The 22,324-nt window shown below is 28.7% G+C and overlaps 2 protein-coding genes across 5 annotated transcripts; both read right to left on the reverse strand.

Moving 5' to 3' along the window:
• Nucleotides 1-1,489: 1,489 nt before the first annotated feature.
• Nucleotides 1,490-3,814, reverse strand: LOC114171354. Its single transcript, XM_028056446.1, has 4 exons — nt 2,895-3,814; nt 2,611-2,775; nt 2,443-2,534; nt 1,490-2,329 (listed from the first exon to the last, which is right to left on the reverse strand). Exons 1-4 carry the CDS (start codon nt 3,666-3,668, stop codon nt 1,666-1,668), a joined length of 1,695 nt encoding a protein of 564 aa, XP_027912247.1. The 5' UTR covers nt 3,669-3,814; the 3' UTR covers nt 1,490-1,665.
• Nucleotides 3,815-6,817: 3,003 nt separating this feature from the next.
• LOC114171977 (protein NUCLEAR FUSION DEFECTIVE 6, chloroplastic/mitochondrial) lies at nt 6,818-9,444 on the reverse strand. Of its 4 annotated transcripts, none has more exons than XR_003601782.1 (4): nt 9,239-9,444; nt 9,005-9,126; nt 7,184-7,258; nt 6,818-7,075 (listed from the first exon to the last, which is right to left on the reverse strand). XR_003601782.1 is itself a non-coding variant. In XM_028056734.1 (3 exons), exons 1-3 carry the CDS (start codon nt 9,382-9,384, stop codon nt 7,239-7,241), a joined length of 288 nt encoding a protein of 95 aa, XP_027912535.1. In that variant the 5' UTR covers nt 9,385-9,444; the 3' UTR covers nt 6,869-7,238. The 4 variants fall into 4 exon arrangements, 1 of the variants encoding a protein (XP_027912535.1); XR_003601784.1 differs by having other exon boundaries at nt 6,848-7,058; XR_003601783.1 differs by having other exon boundaries at nt 6,848-7,058; nt 7,160-7,258.
• Between the last annotated feature and the right edge of the window lie 12,880 nt (nt 9,445-22,324).

Below are 22,324 nucleotides of genomic sequence, written 5' to 3' on the forward strand. Positions count from 1 at the left end.
AAAAGATATTGTCACGGTGATCTAAAATTTAATATAAATTTTAATGAATTTAGTAGTGATAGATTTTATAACGAAATTATTAATAAAATTCAAAAAAAAAGTAAGAAGTTTAACTTAAATTCATATTAGTAAATGTAATAGTTGTAAATTGAATGAATATTTTTTATTAAAATTTTAAAGTGTTTATGAAAATCAACATAATTAGTTTATCATATGCCTAATTGTAATTATTACAAAATTAACGAAGGAGTAAATTATGATTATAAAATATATTTAAAGACTAAGTTGCAAGTAACAAAAGAAAAAGTAAGAACCAATTTGCAATTATTAAAAAACATATAAGGGTCAATTTGTAGTTTTCACAAATGTTAAGGACGTATATGGAACTATATTTTTGTAGAAAACACTTAATTTTACCAATATTATTTTTATATTATATACATAAAAAATAAAGTGCTGAACTTATTCATTATGTGCTTCACCTATCAAAAGGATGATTTGTTTTTCAAGATAATGTATCCAAATATTTTATGATGAAATGTTTTCCACAAACTCCACGGAGAAGTGGAACTGAAAGTGGTAAACAAATAAAGTTTCAAATGTCAGATACACTAGATGTCTTATTTCAATTATAAAAATATTTATCTAAAAATATATAAAAAATGGTATCGCATGTTTATCAACTTATAAAATTGAAAATTTTGAATTTTTATTAGAAATGAAAAATTGGTTTGGCATTCTATTTGCATTCATTTGTTAGTAAAATTTGTATGTATATAGAGACGTTGCTATATATAATTGAAGAGGCCTTAGTTTTCATGTTAAAAAAAATTACATAGGAAGTGATTTTGTATTAGCTTTACAAAAGAATGGCTATTGATATTATCGCGTCTGCGTGTACATATTTTTTAAACATGTGTGATATTATATTAGTATAATGTAATATTATTAAGTTAATATATAAAATAAAATTATATTTTTAAATATAAAGTAAAAAATATTGGAAGAATAATTGTTAATAAATAGAAGAAAAAAGAAGCAGAAATATACATTTTTATAAATAATTTGTAAAAATAATGATTAATTTTTAAAATTTTAATAAATAATTATATGTTAAAAAATAAAATTGATATGAAAGATGAAAATATGTGACGAAACATTATCCTCTTTTCTTATTAATAGTTTTTATATTAGTAGACCAATTTATTCCTCTTAAGATTTTACTTGAGCAATTTGTATGATATGAGAACACTTTTAGTTTTTTATTTGAATTCAAAATGCAAAAAAAGTAAAAAAGTGAAGATAAATTAAAGAAAAGTCTTGGATTTTCTGACTTATTTTCAAAGAATTTCAGCACGTGTGTCTTGTCAGACCCATAATCTAAACCGGTAAGAACAAATTTTTTCAAATGTATGAAATTGTGAATGAAGATTATTATAACATTGCTGAAAAAAAAATCAAAACCACTTTTAAAATTAATAATAGCTATTATAACAAAGAATATCATCCATATATGATATATGTATACAATAATAATGAAAATAATAAAAAAATTGCAAACAATTATCAACCCAAGTGGCACGTGACAATAGAATTGATTTCCGACAAACGAGTCACACTAACTGCTATTCCAAACACATACACACACGTTTTGAATATAAATTGTTAAGGATTTTTCATCTTTATTCTCAACTTTCGAGCAACTTGTGCTGCTTTAGGATGACTCGGTCGCTTGTTACTATGGTACTGTTCTACCTCAACCCAATTCATAACTTTCAATATCAGAGACTGAGGAACTTTCCTCACATCCCCATCTGATGCATCCTTCGTTTTCTTCAAACCCGTTTCCAAGGCCTTCTCGATGAACTCCATAAACCAGTTTCCAGCTTCTGTTTCAATCTGCTTTCCCAGTTTGATTGTGTTACTCAAGCTGCATGATCCCCCTGGTTTCTTATTCTCATCATTTTCAATTATAGGTTCAAGAGGCATCTTTGTAAACGGGGTAGAACCTTTCTTCTCCAAAATCTCCTTTCTTAGGGGCCTTTTTTGCTCCTGCTTTTCAGGAATGGCAGCCATTGACTTGTTGTACACAGCACAACCCCTTCTTTTCGACAAGTTTGAGGATTCACTGTTCCCAGAATGGTCGTAGTTCTCCACTACTTCATGCAAAACCTGCGGTTCTTGCTTCAACTCTGAAGCTGAAGTAGCAGCTTGTATCGACACCATTTCATTAACCGCTTGCACAATCTCGTTATGGAATTCCAAAAACCGTTCAAAACAAGCCGCAGGAGCATCAGTTCGAGCTGACTTGCATAGATTTGAGAACGTCCTGAAAGAAAACAAAAGCAAAAAAGACATTCCCTACATCAGTATGCAAAACAACAAAATAAAGACCATTTCATATTGTCTTTATTTCTCCAAATGCATGAGAAAGAAGCATACTTGAGGGACCGAACTACTGTCTCAGTAGCTGAAGCATCTCTTAAAGCTTGAAGGGCAATCTTCTGAGCTACTTCTCTCTGCTGTACAGCTTCCTGCGAAGCAAAAACAAGTTTCTATTCAACCATTGAACCAAAAAGGCAAAAAGATAAACATAATTTATGATTCTACCTTTCCCAGAGAGCTGAGCTTTCCAGGTAAATTCACGGGGAGGCTAAGGTTGTTGCAATTATCAAAAGCTGAATTAGTAGTAGACTGAGATTGGGGTTGAAAAGTGACATTTGAATCCAGATTGTGATTCTTCAACCGCGGTGGGGGAGTCCCACTTTTCTTCTCCTGCACATGAAATGAAATTCACAACTTTCACACACAAGTCCTAACAAATATTGAAGAAGATAATGAACTAACATAGTATTGATGTGAACAATGAAAGAGGAAAAGAAAAATGTACCTACAGCTGACTTGAAGGGGCTAGCAACAGGGATTCTATGTTCTCGTTCGGAAACACTCCTGCTCCTGCTAAACTTGCCATTGGAAGAGACAAGAACACAGCTTTTCCTCATCAATGCAGGACTTTCCCCTTTGGCATCACTCATCTTGGCAAGAAGCCCTCCACCAACAGAGCATCTCACAGCAGAAACTGGAGTACCCTCTCTCCCAACCTTCCCTCTAACCAAAGGTGAAGACATTGCCGCGTGTTGAAAACCCCCATTCCTCGCTTTCACAGGGGTACACTGGTCAAAGTCCAAATTCACCGGCTTGAACACCATAGGAGAAGAAACCGAAACCCCATCACCACCACCACCACAACCGTTATTTCCCCAAGACCCTCTTCTGGGAACAGAACTGGGCTTCTGGGCCCTCAGACCCATCAAGGGCTCGGGCGTGCCCACCAGAGGGTGTCTTCCGGGGAGGGGCTTGGCGCCGCGGAGGACGGGAACCGGCGAGCCCGGTTCCAAGCAATCGACGTAGATGAACTGGCCGAGCTGCATCTTGTTGCTGAGAACGACGTCGTCTTGGTCGGAGGGAAGACTCGCGTAGATAGAGTGTGAGGAATCGGAGACCTTGATGTAGAAGCCCTGTTTGGGGATCAAATTCTTCTCGTCGAGGTCGGCGGGGACGATGTCGGTGACCTGCAAGAGTGAGCTGCGGTGCTCGCTCGTCGGTTTCACGCCCGTGTTCAGACCGTTCAGGAGCTTCAACACGATCCCCGGAGCGAGTGTTGCCATAATAGTGATGATGATGATGATGACTGTGTTGGAATTGGAATCTTTTGAGGTTGGGGAAAGGGACGAAGAAAAGAATGAAGAAAGGAGGAGCGTGGTGGTGTTCTTGGTTGGGTTCTTCTGTGTGTTTTTTTCGCGAGACAAGTGGCCGTTGATAACGGTAAGTAGGGTTATGTGTCTCGCTTTTCGAATTTCGGAACGTTGGGATAACGGTCGTATTTTTTTTGCGGTGAGAAAGGAAAATAATAATAGTAATATAATAATGCATGAAAAAAATAGTAATAATAATGCATGACAAAAAAATAAAACCTTTTTTTTTTATTTAGTTTGTTTTTTAGCGTTGATTTTTCATGCATTTCAAATTACGGTTGGTTTTAGATGAACAATAAAAGAAGATTTTTACGAAAAATATGAAATTTCCTTCATAAAAGAGAAAGTTTGAGTAATTTTGCGGTGGAAAAAAACGAATAATTTAAAAATATTTATACTTTATAAATAAATGCTATTATTATTTAATTTTATTGGTAGTATCATTTATTTATTATTTTTATCATAAAAGCAAAGCAAGTAAAAAGAAAAAAAAAAAAAAAAGATAACAAGGAGTTATCTAACTAATTGTGCGACACGCTATAAAGATTAAGAAGTGAGTTGCTTGCACATAATAATCATGTAATGAATTTTTTGTTGAATAAAGTCTATATCTATCTTAATATTAAAAGATGATTTTTTCTATAAAGAAGGTTGAGTTGGATTTCGCTCAAATCCGTCAATTAATCCAACTAAAATAGTTTGGATTGAATTTTTATAATTTTTCTATCAAATTCAGATATTGTGAATCGATCAATAAAGAACTAAGTTGGATTAATGCAACTGGAGGAGAAGTAAAACATCTTCATCAAATATTTGAAATACAGTTTTGTAAGTTAAGAACTCGATTATTATGAAGTTTGTTTTTGTAGTTCGACATTGTATAAAGTACTTGCATGTCATAACCAATCTTTACAAATGAAAATTTATTTTCCCTTTCAAAAAAATAAAAAATTGTATAGAATTTAATTTATAATGAGTGTACCATTGAAATAAAAGTTGATAGATTTCTTAAATTAATATATATAAATTTAGGATATATAAAAATGTAGTTTAATAATCTATTGATGAGTACACCACTAAATTTTTTCTAAGAAAACTGAAATAATAAACAAAGAAAGTGATATTTAATAAATATGACTTTTCTCCGTCTTTATATTTTTTAAAACATACAAATAATAAATTAAAAATAAAATACATTGTATAATGAATGATTTAGGTTGAAAAGACCCAATACTCAAAATATCCAACTCAAAGTAATGGAGTTGAGTGTGATTGGTTAAATTATCCAGACACATAAACATCCATACTTTTACTTTTAACTTTCAATTAATGCAAAGTTTTTGTTGTGATAAATTAATGCTCATTCAAAAAACAACTTGAGATAATAAATATATTTTTACTGTTATTTAAGGGTGTGTTTAAATGTATTTAACAAACTTCCAAAGATGGGGTAGTATAGTTAGTAATGTAGGTAATTTGAAGCTCATAAAAGAAAACATTGAACCTTCTTTTGAATATGATGATTTTACTTATTTGTCTAAGCCATTAAAAGCAGCAACGGAAACAAGTGGCAAATATGTCAATAAAACGTATCCAGAAATCTCCAAACCCAACCATAAAATAATTCAAAAACATTCAATATTATATATTTCATACTAATAACACAATTATCCAAAAAAATGTATACATAAACTGGTTTTAATTTATGAAAACTGTTACGGTAAAAATCTAGATGATCTCACCGAAACAAAAATAAAACAAAACATTCTTTTAACATGTGAAATAAAGAACATTAAGGCCAGAAAATCGCTCCCTTAATCCTAGAGTTAACCTTTATTTATAAAAGTTACAAATATCATATCCAACTAACCAAGATATCTCTCATATATAAAATATTTTAATAAAATATCAACTATTAAAAAGAAAACTTAAGCCCAATTCATAGGTCCATAAAATTTCATTAATCGAGTCGAGTTTCGAATGACCAGGACGATACACAAATATTACCATTGTTATATAATTTGAGTTATATTCCATGGATTATGGATTAACCTTCATTTTGTAGTTGTATTCAAAGTTCATTCATCATATTTAATTCAACTAACAGGTGGTGAAGAGTCGTTAAAACGACAAACTTCGAGCTCGGCTCGAAGACGGTGAAGAGTCGTTAAAATGACAAACCTCGAGCTCGGCTCGAGGCCGGTAAAGAACTGTTAAAATGACAAACCTCGAGTTCGACTCGAGGGCGATGAAGAGTCGTTAAAGCGATAAACCTCAAGCTCGGCTCAAGGGCATTGAAGAGCGTTAAAACGACAAACCTCGAACTCGACTCGGGGGACGGTGAAGAGTTGTTAAAACGAGAAGAGCCGTTAAAACGACAAACCTCGAGTTCAGCTCGGGTGCGGTGAAAAGTCATTAAAGCGACAAACCTCGAGCTCAACTACAGGACGGTGAAGAGCCGTTAAAATGACGACCAAAGCTCGGTTCAGAAGCGGTGAAGAACCGTCTAAATCGACGATCCAAAAAAAAAAAAACAGGACTTCTTTTTTCAACCTTTACGCCTAAGATACTAATGCTCAAGGCTAGAAGATTGTGTACCGTCCAAGACTCGACCCGATTCATGAAACTCTATCTGCCTAGGAATTGGCCTAAGTTTCCTTTTTAATAGTTGATATTTTATTAAGATATTTTGTATGAGAGATATTTTGGTCAGTCAATTATGATATTTGTAACTTTTTTGTCTATAAATAAAAGTTTAACTCTCACGGTCAAGGGAGAGATTTTCTGGCCTTAGTGTTCTTTAGGTTAAGAGAATGCTTTATTCTTGTTTCGGTAAGAACATCCAAATTTTTACTGTAACAAAAACCTTTTTCTTTATCAGTTGTCTTCTATAATATGGAACTGGAACCACATTTTTTCTTTTACTAGAAGTGTTTATCGATAAATATATCCACACAAACCTAGTGTTCCATTTATTGGCCAAAGCTTACTGATATTTGCCAAAATGTTGTGTAGAAGAGTTGCATGATGAATGTGATGGAAGCTAGTCAAATGCCTAAGGCTTAAAGATTTAAAGCTACATGAATCTTACGTTGATCTTTGAAGATATGAAGTAAAACGAAATTCAAAACTGTCACAGAATGACAACAACAGAATGTCACATGACATAATAGAAAATTCGAATAGAAGATTCGTACATGATAAGATCACTTCAAAAACTGGCATACATATTACACTGAAAATTCTCCCAAATTGAGTGTTAACAGTCGGGAATAGTGTCAATTGACTGATCTTTCCAAAAGCCTCAACAGCAAAAACACCTTGTAAATTTCAGCAAGACAACATATTTTGACAGTCTCAATAAAGAAAAATAATGAAGTTAAATTATTAATTGCAGAACCTACTAGAAACAAGTATTGAAACAAAACCTGCAACTGATGGTATCTGGTGGCTCAAAAGCACAACATCATTACCAAAGCCATGTTATAGGGGTGTGGCAAAACCTGTTACCATATAAAGTAAATGTCAGTGTTTTTGAGTTAAAAAGGAAGTTCCTTAGCACTCCACTTTTCGGCAACATTTAATACCTCAGGGGCACTAGAGACATTGGGAAAATGACAATTTTTTTATCTTTTAGAAGATTACTCTGGAAGACCTCAAAGAGCAATCCTATCAACTCTATATACAACATTTAAGCTATTAAAGTGTTATATGAGGATAGGCTTTACACAAAATTTACAAAGCAACTTTTGTTATTATATAAAGGGAAATAGAAAAACAAGGAACTTGTGCAAGGCAGTAAAGAACTCTTCGGAAAAAGGAAAAAAAGATATACTTTCACATAGAGTCAAGTAGACAAAATATTGGCTTCATGTTATTTTATCAATAAACCTATCCAAATCCAATTAGCTCCACCATAATGCCCTGGAACAATTATAATGTAGCATAACCAAACATTCTACTGAAACTGTTCTGAGAGTAGAGTGACACTGTTAACCACTTGTTTCAGAAAATAAGGATAGAGTTAAGTGTAGCGTGCAGTCAGAGGTGGTGGAGCTAAGGGGTGACTTGGAGATGACATGGGCACCCCCAAAATTATTAATTCTTATTTTAAGTTTCGTATATAAAAGAATGTGACTGGGAAATTTTTTTCACAATCCATTTTGAGTTCTAAAAGTCTTTGTGATGGTTTCTTTAAGACTTTTCTTCAGTGAAAACTCGTTTTGTTGCTGTATGCCCTGCACAATTAAGGCATATATAAAAAAACATCTAGGCTAGTTGAATATCACCATTTCCGACAAGTGTTGCTATGGATCCCCTCTTTTGGCACTGGCCTGAGTAATATAAAATCATTTTTAAGGTTATTCCTTTGTTTTTTTCACTTGGCTAGAAATAGTATCTCTCAATTCTCATCTGTTTTCCCTCACGACATTAAAAGTGATTCCATAAACACACTTTGATTGAGCCAATGTTAATTTGATAAACTCCTTTAGGCTCACATTTCACTTATTTGCCACACAGGTTGCCTGTCAGGGAACAGAATGAAGATGATATTTCAAAATGTCCCTTATTTGTTCCATGCATAATCATTATGTATCCTTAACCCATCCTAAGCAACTTACAGAATTTCTTACTTCCTTATTCACTACAAGTTGAACGTCAAACTTGCCGCTTACGTAGTTAAAACATTGTTTACAACTCGTGTGGTGTAACTGAATCAAATTAACTCTTCTAAGCTCTAACATTAGCAATTGGAAAATATTTTACAAATTTCAGTTCCAAATGGAATTGGGATTCGTAACATAGTAAACAGATAACAAATGTAAGTATCATCTCAAACACCATTACAACTTAACATACATCTACGCCACAAGAATCAGCATGTCTTGTGACAAACCATGCAATGCATACAAGAACAATATTCTTAAGGACAAATTAATATGGTTAAACTTGGATAAACAGCATCCTATCTTATACCTGAAATTCCAAATCGAAACAAGTTTGGTAACCCAAAAAAGCGGCTATTAAGATTAAATGCATGGTATTGACAATTAAAATGAGAGAAATGCAAAGAACACACCATTTTGAACACTCTCTTTCATTTCGTGAAATTTATTCAAAACCAAAAACTTAATGGGGGCCATAAATCAGAAAATTTATTTGAAAATCACACATACCAGCAGCTATTGTAATTGATAAACTTTGAAGTCCAAAACGTGAAGAGAAAAAAGGGAGAAGGGGAAGGATACCTTCTGAAAGACAACCCCAGTTGGTATTGTGCAAAGAAAGCAGAGAAGTGAACAAAGCAGAGGCAGTAGCACTATGCAACGGCGTCAGAGACAATTGTGCACCAGCCAACTGCACCGGAAGCCTAAACAGCAATCACAACAAAAATTTGTGACCCATTTGGATACTCACAATAGAGTGAAACAAAAAGGGGCAAAGGCAATGACATGGTGCAGTGAAAAAGAAGTGAAATTTACCGGGAAAACGAGAGGGAGCGTTCTTTGGGAGGAGAGGGAAGTTCATTGAGCTTAATGGGGTGTGAAGATCGACGCGAGAAGAGGGTTCTGGAAGCAGAAGAGACTCGTTGGATGGTTTTTCTAGCAGAATTGGCCGCCACCGCCATCTTCTCTTCTCTGCACCAAAACTTCTTTCCACTCTCCTGGGGTGAGAGAAGGAAGAGCCTACCATATTATGGGCTGGGTTTAATCAAATGGGCCTCTGCCAAAAAAAAGCCCTTTTCTTCAAAAGCAAATAGAAAGAAAAGGGGTCTTTTTTCCTGCACCTCCAAAATTTCTTCTACACCTTCAAACTTTTTTTAAATTTCCAAAAAATCTTTTGACCATTTAAGAAAATTCGCAGATACCATACCTCCAAAATTATGTCGACTCAAAATATATAACTTCTGGAAGTCAAAATATATCCCCGGAAGTCGATTTTCGAAAGTCAAAAATAACTTCCGAAAATCAAAATATATCACCGGAAGTCAAAAAAAATTCTCGGAAGTAAAAAAATATTTGACTTTCGGAAAGTCAAAGAAAAATTCTCCGACTTCCTAAAAAAATTTATTTTTTGAATATTTTTAATTCTTTTAAGAATTTATATTTTTTAACTTTTAATGATTTTTTTAGTTTATTATTATATTTATTTTTTATGTTTTCATATTTCTTAAAATATAAAAAATATTAATATCTATATATATAATTTTATTTTTATTTAATATAATAAAAAATAAATATAAATATAAAAATAAGTAAAATTAAAATAACATTAAACATTAAATTAAAAAAACAAAAAAATAAAAAAAAATTCTGCTTCATTTAATTTTATTTAATATTTAAATTCATTTTAAAATAATAAAACTTTAAATTAAAAAAAAAAAAGAAAATATATATACAAATATATATATATATATATATATATACTCGTTTTTTTTTAATTTTAAATGTTATTATTTATATATTATTTATATATATTATTTTAAATGTTTTTAATTTTTAATTGTTTTTTATTTTTAATAAATTATATAAAAATAAATTTAAATTTAAAAATATAAAAAAATATATAATTGAAAATTTTTTAAAATATTTAAAATAACAAAACTTTAAAGTTCAAAAAATGAAAAAAAAATATATATATAACTTCCGGTATATATATATATATATAAAAGGATTTTCACTTCCGTTTATATATATATATATATATATATATATATATATATATATATATATATATATATATATATATATATATATATATATATATATATATATATATATATATATATATATATATATACACGGAAGTTCGACTTCCGTTTATATATATATATATATATATATATATATATATATATATATATATATATTTATTTATTTATTTTTTATTTTTTATTTTTTTTTCTTTTTTAATTTTAAAGTTATCTTATTTTAATTTAATTTTTTTTTCAATTTTTTTTTTAATATATATATTTTTTAAGTAATAATTTTAAAATTTATATGTTTTATAATTTTTAATACGTATTTTTTAAAAATTGAAATAAAATAAAAGTTAGAAAATATAAATTTTAAAAAAATTAAAAATGTTTAAATTGATTTAATTTTATTTACGGAAGTTGATTTCCGTAATGTTTTTTTATTTTCGGAAGTCGACTTGCAGTAATGTTTTTTTATTTTCGAAAGTCGATTTCTGGTAATGATTTTTGACTTCCGGAAGTTGTCTTTCAGTAATATATTTTGACTTTCGGAAGTTGACTTTCAGTGATATATTTTGACTTCTCGAAGTCATATATTTTGACTTCCGGAAGTATTTTTGGGGGTGTGATGTCCGTGAGTTTTCTTAAATGGTCAAAGGATATTTGGAAAATTTAAAAAAATTTTGGAGGTGCAGAAGAAATGCTTGAAGGTGTAGGAATAAAGACCCAATAAAAGGGAATTTCTTCCTAAGTGAAATGAATTAGTTATTCTTTATTACAAAATTTGTACCTTTGATTTCCAAATTTACATTAAAATTTGAACTATTTATAATATAAATTTGCATGAGTTATACAATCCAAAATAACTTTTTCTATTAATTTTAATAGGGGTATAATTAGAATGTTCAAAAATATAGGAATGTAAGAAAAAAAACATGTGGTGCAACAAGAAATTCCCAAGGAAAACTCATCCACACTCTTTTCGGGGCAAATTTAGATGGACTAAATTAAGGTTTTGAGTGTTTTTTCTTTATGCACTGTAAATATTTTTAATCGCACCTCCAAAATTTTTAAAATAGTCATATTTTGTAAAATTGACTTCTGGATTACTAGTTATGAAATTTTTTGGATTAATTTTAAGAAATTTTCTGAACATAATTTTTGGAAAAAACTTGTTAAAACATAAAAAGTATTAAGGAACAAACTTTCAGAAATAAAAATTTTCAGAATACGCTTTTCATAATATATAATATATTTTGAAACAATTTTTCTAATATATATGTAATACATCTCAGAGTTCTCTCCTTCGTCTTATGAAGTCATTTTCTGTCATTTAATTAGTAATAAAAGAGGAGCAGGAATTCGAGTGTTGATTTTTTCAAAATTTTAGTCTTTGTTTTTAAAAAGAAAATGAAATTTTGGGTATAAACTAATTTTTCAATTTTGCATATGTTTTGTTTATTTTATTTTAGTCCAGCTAAATCATGAATTTAACATATTTAATGAAAGTACCATTAATAAATGATTTAACTATTAAGTTAAAAAAAATAAAGAAATAAATATACACAAAAGTTCAATATAAGGTCAAAATTGTGAATTTTTAAAATGCGAGAACTAAAATCACGAAAAAAAAATAGAGGAATAGATTATTTTAGCATTACTTTTCATTCCAACAATTTCAATTTTTTTTTTCTTAATCTAATGATTTGAAATAGTAATTTATTTGTAACCATTAGGAACTCCCGCATCTTCTTTCCCTTATGACAATTAAGACTCAGACCAAATACTTGAGGAAGATCCCGAAGACTTGGTTTCTACGGTAGTCTCCAAAAGAGGACAGTAAGGTGTTCTTACCTGTGACACAGTAATTTTACTCATAACTGGATAATAGACTGAAGGGTAAAAACACACAACGTTCAAATACAGACCACGTCACCAGATGACTTAGACTCTAGGTAACCTGTCACTTGAAAACTGGTTCAACAAGTTACATATTTCAAAGTTTTTCTATAAAAGAGTCTTTAAGTTCCTTATGCTGGGCAAGAACTCTGAACCCCTCTCTCTCTCTTAACCCTCCTCTTTCTCTCTACCTCTGCCTTCTCTCTACTTGTCTCCCACTTGTCTCTCCTCACCTTTCCTCTCTTGTATACTCTATTTTCAATCATAAATAAACGAGGAATTTCAGATCTCTCTCCCCTCCCTCTGGAATCAAAATAAAACGTGAAAGTATAATAATGTGGCTTTTCTAAAACATTTACCGGAAATAATTTGTATATTTGTTATAATCTATCTCTTTTATTTTGTGACTATAATAATTGAGATTCCTGTATTCAGAAGAGTCAAATGCAAGAAGAATGCATAATTGAATGAAGCATCACTGAGTTATGTGGTGTTTAGATAAATGGGGCAAAAGAAAAATAAGTTTTGATCCATGTGCCTTAATTAAAAATAGAAAATTGATGCATGATTGAGTACTATGTTCCTGTGATGTCACTATTCAATTGTGAAATTGAGGTAAGTTTGGTACTGGTTTGTGTAACTCAATCTAGGTAAGCTTTTTCGAGTTCCATTAGAAAAAGGAATATTTTGAACACTTAATAAAATAATTTTTTTATAAATTTAATTAAAATATTAAATTTATAAAATAGTTAAAATTTAATTTAATTATTTCACTGTTTGATTAAGAGAAGTAAATAATGGGATGAAGAGTAAAATTAGTTCCAAATAATTTCGTCTCTTCTCTACCATTAAAATTTATAACAAAATAAATGTTTGTAAGAGTATAAAATATTCGATAGATTTATGATAAGTTATTTATATTACGATTAAAAATTAAACTTAATTTAAACGTAAATGTATAAAAATTATTGATTAAGATAGATAAATATTGAATAAAAGGTCTTTAAAATATTATTGTAAGAAATAGTTAAACTGTTTGGAAGAAAATTAGCACTATAAAAACTTTAATTCAATATAATTTTCTAATCTATAATTTATACAATGAGAGAGGGATTTGTATTATTAAAGAGTGTATTTGGTGCATGGGTACATCTGTATTTATTTAATATTTGTGGTAGGTGGGCCTGGTTTGGCCCTTTAATGTTTGGGTGATACGATTTTAAGCCCATTACTATCCCTGCATAACTTTCTGTACCTCAATAACTTTCTTCCTACACTTTCATAATTTATTGTTTATTTTAAAAGTTGTATAATATAAAACCTTTTTTTAACATTTAAATTATAGTCTGAAAATCTTTTTTTAAGAGAAAAAAATATTTTTAATTTTTTTTTGTAATTTGATTTAATTTTAAATTATACAATCCAAAAATAAATAAATAAAGTTAAGTTGTACAATTCAAAAAAGATAAAATGATTTTTTTATAGAAATACAATAAGAAAGTGATGAAAAAACAAAGAAAAAGAGAAAAGAAGTAGATATAAAAGGAAAGTATTAAAAGTAAAAACAAAAGAACCAAAATTCTCTTTCCTTCTAAATGCGTGAAGAAATATACAAAAAATAATAATCTATTATATCGTTCACCTAATTAATTTTATATATTTGTAGTTATTTTAACATCAAAAAACCTCATATGAGGTATAATTCTTTCTGTATATAACAGACAAATAATAAAATAATATTATAGGAAAATTATTATTTTTTATTATTTATTTTCAACTAATATGCATTTTTATTTTTCTTTCACATTTATTTCTTTTTCTCTCTATTTTATTACCGGAACAGAATATTTGAGATGGTAATGGGAAAGTGTTTCACATACTTTAGGATCACTAATTAAAAAGTTCTGAATTAAACTCGCATCTTAAATTTGAAATCCAATATATGTTTCAGGCAATGAAATGTTTCACACAACATTTATTTTTTTTTAAGAATGCACTGAACATTCACACTCCCAAACGTTAAACAATTACTGACACTATCGAGGTTCGACACAGAATATAATGTTTGAGGTCATCATTTATAAACCGCTGGAGGTTGTTGCACACACGGCTGGTAAAACGTGTGGTGAATAGTCAACTATATATCAATTTGATGCAAAATATAAACATTATTTCTCAAATAATTAAATTTAAATAAATGATTAATTCACAGATTAAAACAATAAAATAATTATTTAATTTGAAGAACAGTTAGTTAAATATTAAAATTAAAAATATATATATATAAAAAATGTTTTTATTAAAGCTATAAATAACACGTTCCTTTTTCCCGCTGGTTGCAATTCAATTAGTTCATGAATTAATTATAACATTTATAATGTTAATGATTCTTAAATTGTGAATTTATCATGAATCATAATCATTTTGTTCTTAAAAGTCTGATAACTTTTATAGGCAGATAAAGCCATCTATGTGAAGAAGTGCAATAACTTGAGCATTAAAATTCTGTACTGGAAGTGAGTCAGCTGCTAATAATATACTGAGACCACAATAAATTTCAGTATCATTTATTCCTGTCAACAAACTCTCCCATTAAAGTACTTATATACAGGCAAACACAGAAGCGCTGCATGTGCTCACATTTTTTTAATTTTTATAAAAATTTATGTTAAGATGAATAAAAAATATATAATTAATTATTAAAATAGACTTAAATATAAAATTTGAAAAATAAAAATATTTACACACAAAAAATTTGAACATAATAATTAAAGACAAAAGAGATTTTAAAATAATAATTAAGAACAAAATGAAAATATTGAAATGTGAATAAAAAGAGGATATATATATATATATATATATATATATATATATATATATATTGAATATTTATATATTCATGTATGAAACCTTTTTATTTAATTAGTAATATATTGTCATCCCTTACTTTTTTTTTAAATGGTTCTTGTAGAGGTGATATTAATTTAAGGATTAACTATATTTTTAGTTCTTGAATTTCGATCTAAAATTGGAATTTGTCTATGTTTAAAATTTTAATATATTTTTGTACATAAACTTTAAAATAAATTAATATAGTTCTTTTAATCTAATTACGTCATTTTTTTTAGGTGTCAAACACATTTTAAAGTAAATATTGAATCGGGGATGTGTCAAACGATAAACAACTCCAATACTAACATGAAACGTGTTCAAATATGTTAAAAAAAAAACTAATGTAATTGGGTTAAAAGAACTATATTCATTCATTCTTAAAGTTTAAGGATCAAAATATATCAAAATTTTAGACAAATACGAATTCTAATTTTAGATCAAAATTCAGGGATTAAAAACATACTTAACCCTTTATTTAAGGTTTTGATATGAGATTTAATACAAAGTTCATATATTATACATTTCTAAAATAGAAATGAAATGTCTGAGTGAAACTCGTTCAAATAATGATCTATATAAAGAAAGTCAAATATCATGTAAGTTTTTTTTTTCCCTAATATCATACATAGATAATATCTTATATCATTTACATTGATTAATATGTGATAGGAAAACAATAACAAACAATATAATTTTCCCTAACTTGCAAGAATATATGAGGATCAATAATCAAAGAGCAGCAATAATAAATCACCAAAAGCACAAATAAAGGCACCAAGATTTTTAACGTGAAACCTCAAATCAAGGGTAAAAACCACGAGTCGTCCAGATCAAAGAAATAGCTTCACTATGATCAACAAGAGTACAAAAGAGCCTCAATCAATAGCACAAATTAGTGCCAACACCCAACCAAATAACAAAGCAACAAAGTTTTCAAAATAGAGAAGAACAAGAGAGGAAAATCTATAATATCACTGCTGCAGTGCGAAATTTCAGCCCGATCCAACGGTGAACGAATCCGCAGTGCCGATTCTACTGTGACAGCTGTGAAAAACGTGAACAGAATTTTCCCTCTACCTCTCCCTCTCCCTCTCCTTAGGACTTTCAGTGTGTTCTGACTCGATTGTTTTGCCTCTCTCTTTATTTTATAGTCTCTCTCCACTAGGTTAAGTGAGATATGAACTTCTCAAGTTTTGGGCCTTTTCTCCACCTAGGAAGGGAGCCCAATACCCAACAATATGAGCGTACATATATTTATCTTAAATTGGATATAGAATAGAAAAATAATCAAGAGAAGAACGTATTAAAAAGTAGGAAAAATTGTGTGTATTTTAGAATATCTCAGTCACGCACAATAATAATCATGTTACAAATCAACTTCTATACAAAATTACATATGGGGTTTTCTAATCAAAAGGCAACAACTTTTATTTTTTAAATATAGAAACATTAAATGAGTTTAATATCGCTAAGATTTTCATATTTATAATTTCATATTTAACAAATCAATTGTTCCTTAATTTATATCAACCAAGCAATATCATTATCATTGAAAGTAGGAATCTTAAAGTGGGTTGACCAGTTTTCTTTTCATTTATTCTACATTTAACATATAAAAAATGGATTGGGTTGACCTGTGAATTGTGGGATAATTTTATTGATCCATTTTATCTAATCATTTACCCGTGGATTTGTAGCCAATCCACATAAATAAAATTGAAAAAGAAATATGTAAATGTTGTAATAACTTGTTTTAATATTTGACGTCTTTGATGGATTGATGTTTCTATCAAAGTTATATTCGCATTAAATAAATATATCAAAGTTAAACTTCTTATGAATAAGAAAATATTAAATAGACAAGAGAATTTTCTAAAATATTTAAGACGGTTCATACTGTTCCATCATTGATGGACACGAGTTATGAGAAGCATAACTAAGTGGATAAGTAAATTAAAATACCAAGATTATCGAAAAAGGGAACTTACATAAAGTGTGTCTAGTACTAATATTTTAAGCTGAATCACGTATTTGTAGTTGACACGTGCAGTGTTAGATATTTTATGAAACTTTAAAAATACTTATTAATGAAATATCTAATTTATAAAGTCATGATATATTATAATAAAATCTTTGAATGATGATCAATTTTAGCGAAAAAAATAATAATTAGTCATTATATAGTGACTAAATTGATAACTAAAAATAGTTCTAAAAAACTATAATTGATCTCTAAATTAATAATTAAAATATTTTTAATTATGAATTGATTTTTAAATTAGTCACTAACATTAGCTATCAGGTTTTGACTACCAAAATAATTAGTCTCAAATTAAGAAATTTGGATTCGCACATTGACAATCATATATTTATTATATTTGTAAGAATTATTGTATAATTTACAATATTCATATATCACGTATTTATCACGTATCGTATCTTATTATTTTGAAAACAAACGTATGGAGTATGTGTCGTATCCGATACACGTATCATACATGTGCATCATAGAGGATAGGTGAAGGGCACTAATGATAAAGGAAGAGGTAGATGAGTAAAGTGTTGAAAATCAAAGACTTTGCAGAAGAGGTGTTGAGTGAGGAATGAAGTGAGGTTGACGAGAGAAGAAAGGTACAGAGGAAGATTAAAAGCATAGTTAAAAATGTGTGTCCAACGAGTTCTTAAGGTTGAAGGCTAAGACAGTAAGATATGAATGCGTTATGTCACCGTCTGAGTTCAAAGTTCAAACCCTACAAAATTGTAGCCTTTGCAGCACGGCAATGTTTGTGAAGTATCATTGCTGTGCCATGCCCTTCTTTCAACCCAAACCTGCTAAATCATCAATGCACAACTTTTCTTTTACACTTTCTCTTCTCCACTTTCAAAAATAACAAGAGCAAGAAAACAATAATACAAGTTATATTATTTTATTATTCCTAATATGATTAATAAGATATTGAATTGTGTAAATGTATTTTTGTAAGCATAAACGTAGAATATGATTCTATTATTGATTCTGACAATCAATCATAAGCAATATCCCATACTAATAATCATGCTATAAAAAGTAAATGGAAGCGTACCTGAATTGGCCATAACGATAATATTAGAGAGCACTAATGATACAATGATCTTCCTCCTGTAGAGCACCTTTATTTCCCTTTGGTTTTCTCCCTTGATGGGGATAAGGAGAAAGGAACAGGAAAAGTACGTTATGACTCTGTGTGTGCTCTCAGAAGGGGACCACGACCATTTGTAAACTGAATTACTTAAGTTTTAGTATTTCTAATTTGACCCCTCATCAAAATAGAAATTACTAACTGATCTCTACACAATATTTATTTTAATGATATATGCCTTTAGCCAAATCTTTAATTTAGTCAGATCACATTTATTATTTGGCTTTATAAATAATGGCCCTAACACATTTAATTATGTATCATATATATGCATGACCCAAAATTACTAACAATTTTTAGTTCCTGAGGTATTTTGCGACATGGGATCTATTGGGTGTATCAGAGTGGAGGGCAAGGGAAGTTGAATGGGAGTTGTCCGTTCCTAGGTGGGTGTGAATGTTCTGATCTCATCCAAGTTTGTCTTGTAGTTATTGATAGGAACAACGATCGCGTTCTCGAGATATTGTCTGTTTTGGGACGTGGAGTTCCATCATGATTTTATTCTTAATAGACGTCTTAGAGGGTGGAGGGAGGAAGGAATATTTAAACTGCGTTTGACATCGACTCTTAAGCGATATGAGACTTATTGGATATATCGATACAATCTTTGTCTCAAATTTTGATATGATTTAATTCTAAAACTTAAAAAATGAATGAATAACTTTCATCACCAAATGATGTTAAGATTTGGTTGCCATGTGTATCATTTTTAACATTGTTTGGTGAAGAGGATTACATCAATTCATTTTTAAGATGTGAATATCAAATAGTATTAAAGTTTGGGATAAAAACGAAATCCAATTTTACGACATAGTTTATGAAATAAAAACATACCTAACTCATTAAAAAATATAAAATACTAATAAAAATAAAAGTATAGAACTGATAATTAAATTATTCATATTTATTATATAGTTGAAAATCCTTAATTTGTGTCTAATACCTAGGGATGTCAACGGCGGGAGGGAGTAGGGTACAGGTAATAGCTCTCTCGTGCATTACTTGCTATATAAATATATGTCTCGTACCTATATCCATATCCTACGGGTATCCGATATGTGGGTACCCACATTTTTTTTCTAATATTCACGGATATCCATAGGTACTCATATGAATTTACAAAAGAAAAATTTAATATTTAACAATATATTTTAATCATAAATTCAAATAAAAATACAATAACATTTATAAATCTCAAATAAAATGCAAATAACCCATTTAAATAGTGTTGAATGACAATTTACAAAGAAATAAATATTTTTTTTAAAACCAATTGATAAAAAATAACCCATTAAATTTCAATGTCTTAATCTTTTAATCATGTTTTTTATTTTTTTAATTTAAATTAAAATATAGCGGGTATGGATATCCATGGGTACGAATTTTATGATACTCGTATCTGCCCCATTAACATGCGGGTATAAAAATATTTGTACCTATTACCCACGAATATCCATTTATAATATTTATTTCATACCCGTTGCGAGTTTTATTTACAAATACCTCTAGGTACAAATTTTTTTGACATCTCTGTTAATACCACTAGTTCACATGGTTAAGAGATGTAAAGTTAACAAATATGCGGTTTTTTTGAGTATTTTTAGGAAAAAATATCTTTTTAGTCCCTCAAGTTTAACCTAAATTTGGAAATGATCCATGGTCGACACTTAGTCACCGTTTGGTTCCTCTACTTTCAAAATAATTGTTTTTTGTCCCTATTTCTAGACGACGTTAAAAATAACAAACGTGTCTCACGTGTTATTTAATTTTGTTTACAAAAAAAAAAAAACTAGCGTCAACCTAGCCGGCGCTTTCACGAAAATTAGAAAAAAAATATTTTTTGATCTCTGAAGTTTGAACTTAATTTGGAAATTGTCTCTTGTTGAAACTTAGTCAGTGTTTGGTCCCTGTACATCCAAAATCATTGTTAATATATAATAATAATAATAACACTACTATTAATAATAATGATTTTAAAAATGCAGAGACCAATAATCAAGTTTTGACCAAAAACCATTTCCAAATTTAGACCAAATTTCAGAGACCAAAACATATTTTTCTCTATTTTTTATTCAAATTTACCGAATAAAAAAAAACTATATCAATGAATAAATTATTTCTTCAAAATACGATTTTAAAATAGAGTTATACTTGTATACAAAGGGAAAAAAATTATGTTTTTATAATATGATTTTTAATTTTCTTTAATAAAAATTCATATTTTATAAAAAGAAAATTTCACTTGTATACTTTCTTAATTATTTCATTTTTAAAAACTTCAGCTATACATAAAAAAAAATCATTCAATTGATTTTTATTTTATAAAAGTTACCATTTTTTTAAATATAATTTTTCTTTTTTTATAAGTTTATAATCAATCAGTTCATTTATTTAAATATCAGATTTCCTAACAGAGAATACTACCATTTTAACCGATAAGAATTTTCTGTAGAGTAAGTTTATATTTTATTATTTTCTTGAATCACTTTTAAAAATCTTGTATGCATGTGATGTGATGTTATGTGATCGCATGCAATTTAAAAAGACTCAAGATTATTTTCTATTTGTAATCATTATAGTGTGTTTAAATAATTAATCTGTTTTTTTGGTACAGATAAAATATCATATGTGAAATAAAGTCTATGAAGCTTAGTTGAATTAAAAACGTAGTCCAAATAAGAAAAGCTAACTTATTTTATACTGTACTAAAAGAATAAATACTTTTGAAATGAAATGTCATGAATTATCTTTGATGCATTATAAAGTTTGATGATGATGTTGAAATTTTTGGTATAAAATATATTAATTTGAATTGTTTTATGTGATTGAGAAACAAATATATATATATATATATATATATATATATATATATATATATATATATAAATTTAGACCATAATTTCTATATTAAAATGAAAAAATAATCGTGTTTGAAATCAAGAGTTATCCATTTTGTATGATTTTTTAAAATTTATCCAATTTAATAAATTTGAATAAAAATTACACTGATTTAATAACAAAACCGAATTCTTAGTGAATAAACTAAATATTGAGTGTTTATTAAAATGATAGACATAAATTACAATTTAGATTTCTAATATAATATTTTAAACTCTCACACAAAAGATATATATTTGATGGTTTCTAAAATTATAGTAGTCTGAAACATAATTATTGATAAAATATTTTTGGTATTGAAGGTTTGTAATTATTTCGTGACATATTCCTGATTATAAAAGTCCAAGTGAGACTGAAAGGCTACGATGATTTTGTTGAAGAAGATGCTACCATCATTGTTCAATCATAATTTGGATTACAATATTCTATTTTTCTTCTCAACCTCTGAAAAGACAGGTGCAAAACAATTTGAATCGGAAGAATGTTGTACTTATTTGATATCTTTAATTCAAGGTGTACAGAATGTAATGAAGATAGTGTTCATATGATTGTAATATTTTATTATTAAACTCTCATGATTTTACTTTGAATGTCATTTAATTTTTGTGTGAATATTTTTATCATTTTTTTTTATCACACAAATGTTTTTATAATTTTTTTCTACTGTGAGCTCTTAAATATTTTGTTTCATGTGTATTATTTCATGTATAAATTTTGCTTTTATGATTAAATAAATAGTTTGTACAATAGTAATAAAACGTCTTTGATGTAGATACAACTCATTTCAAATAATTTTGAATATAACATTGTACCATATATATATATATATATATATATATATATATATATATAGTTATTTTTACAAATCACTCCCTTAATTAGCTATGGTGAAGGCTAACCATAAGATACATGATGTAATGAAGGAAACTTGTTTATAATATGTTTGGAGATGTCTTGAAGAAACAAAGTCTAAACACATAATCAATAGAAAGTGGGAACACATT

Source organism: Vigna unguiculata, chromosome 2 (assembly GCF_004118075.2).
Source record: "Vigna unguiculata cultivar IT97K-499-35 chromosome 2, ASM411807v1, whole genome shotgun sequence".
NCBI lineage: Eukaryota > Viridiplantae > Streptophyta > Magnoliopsida > Fabales > Fabaceae > Vigna > Vigna unguiculata.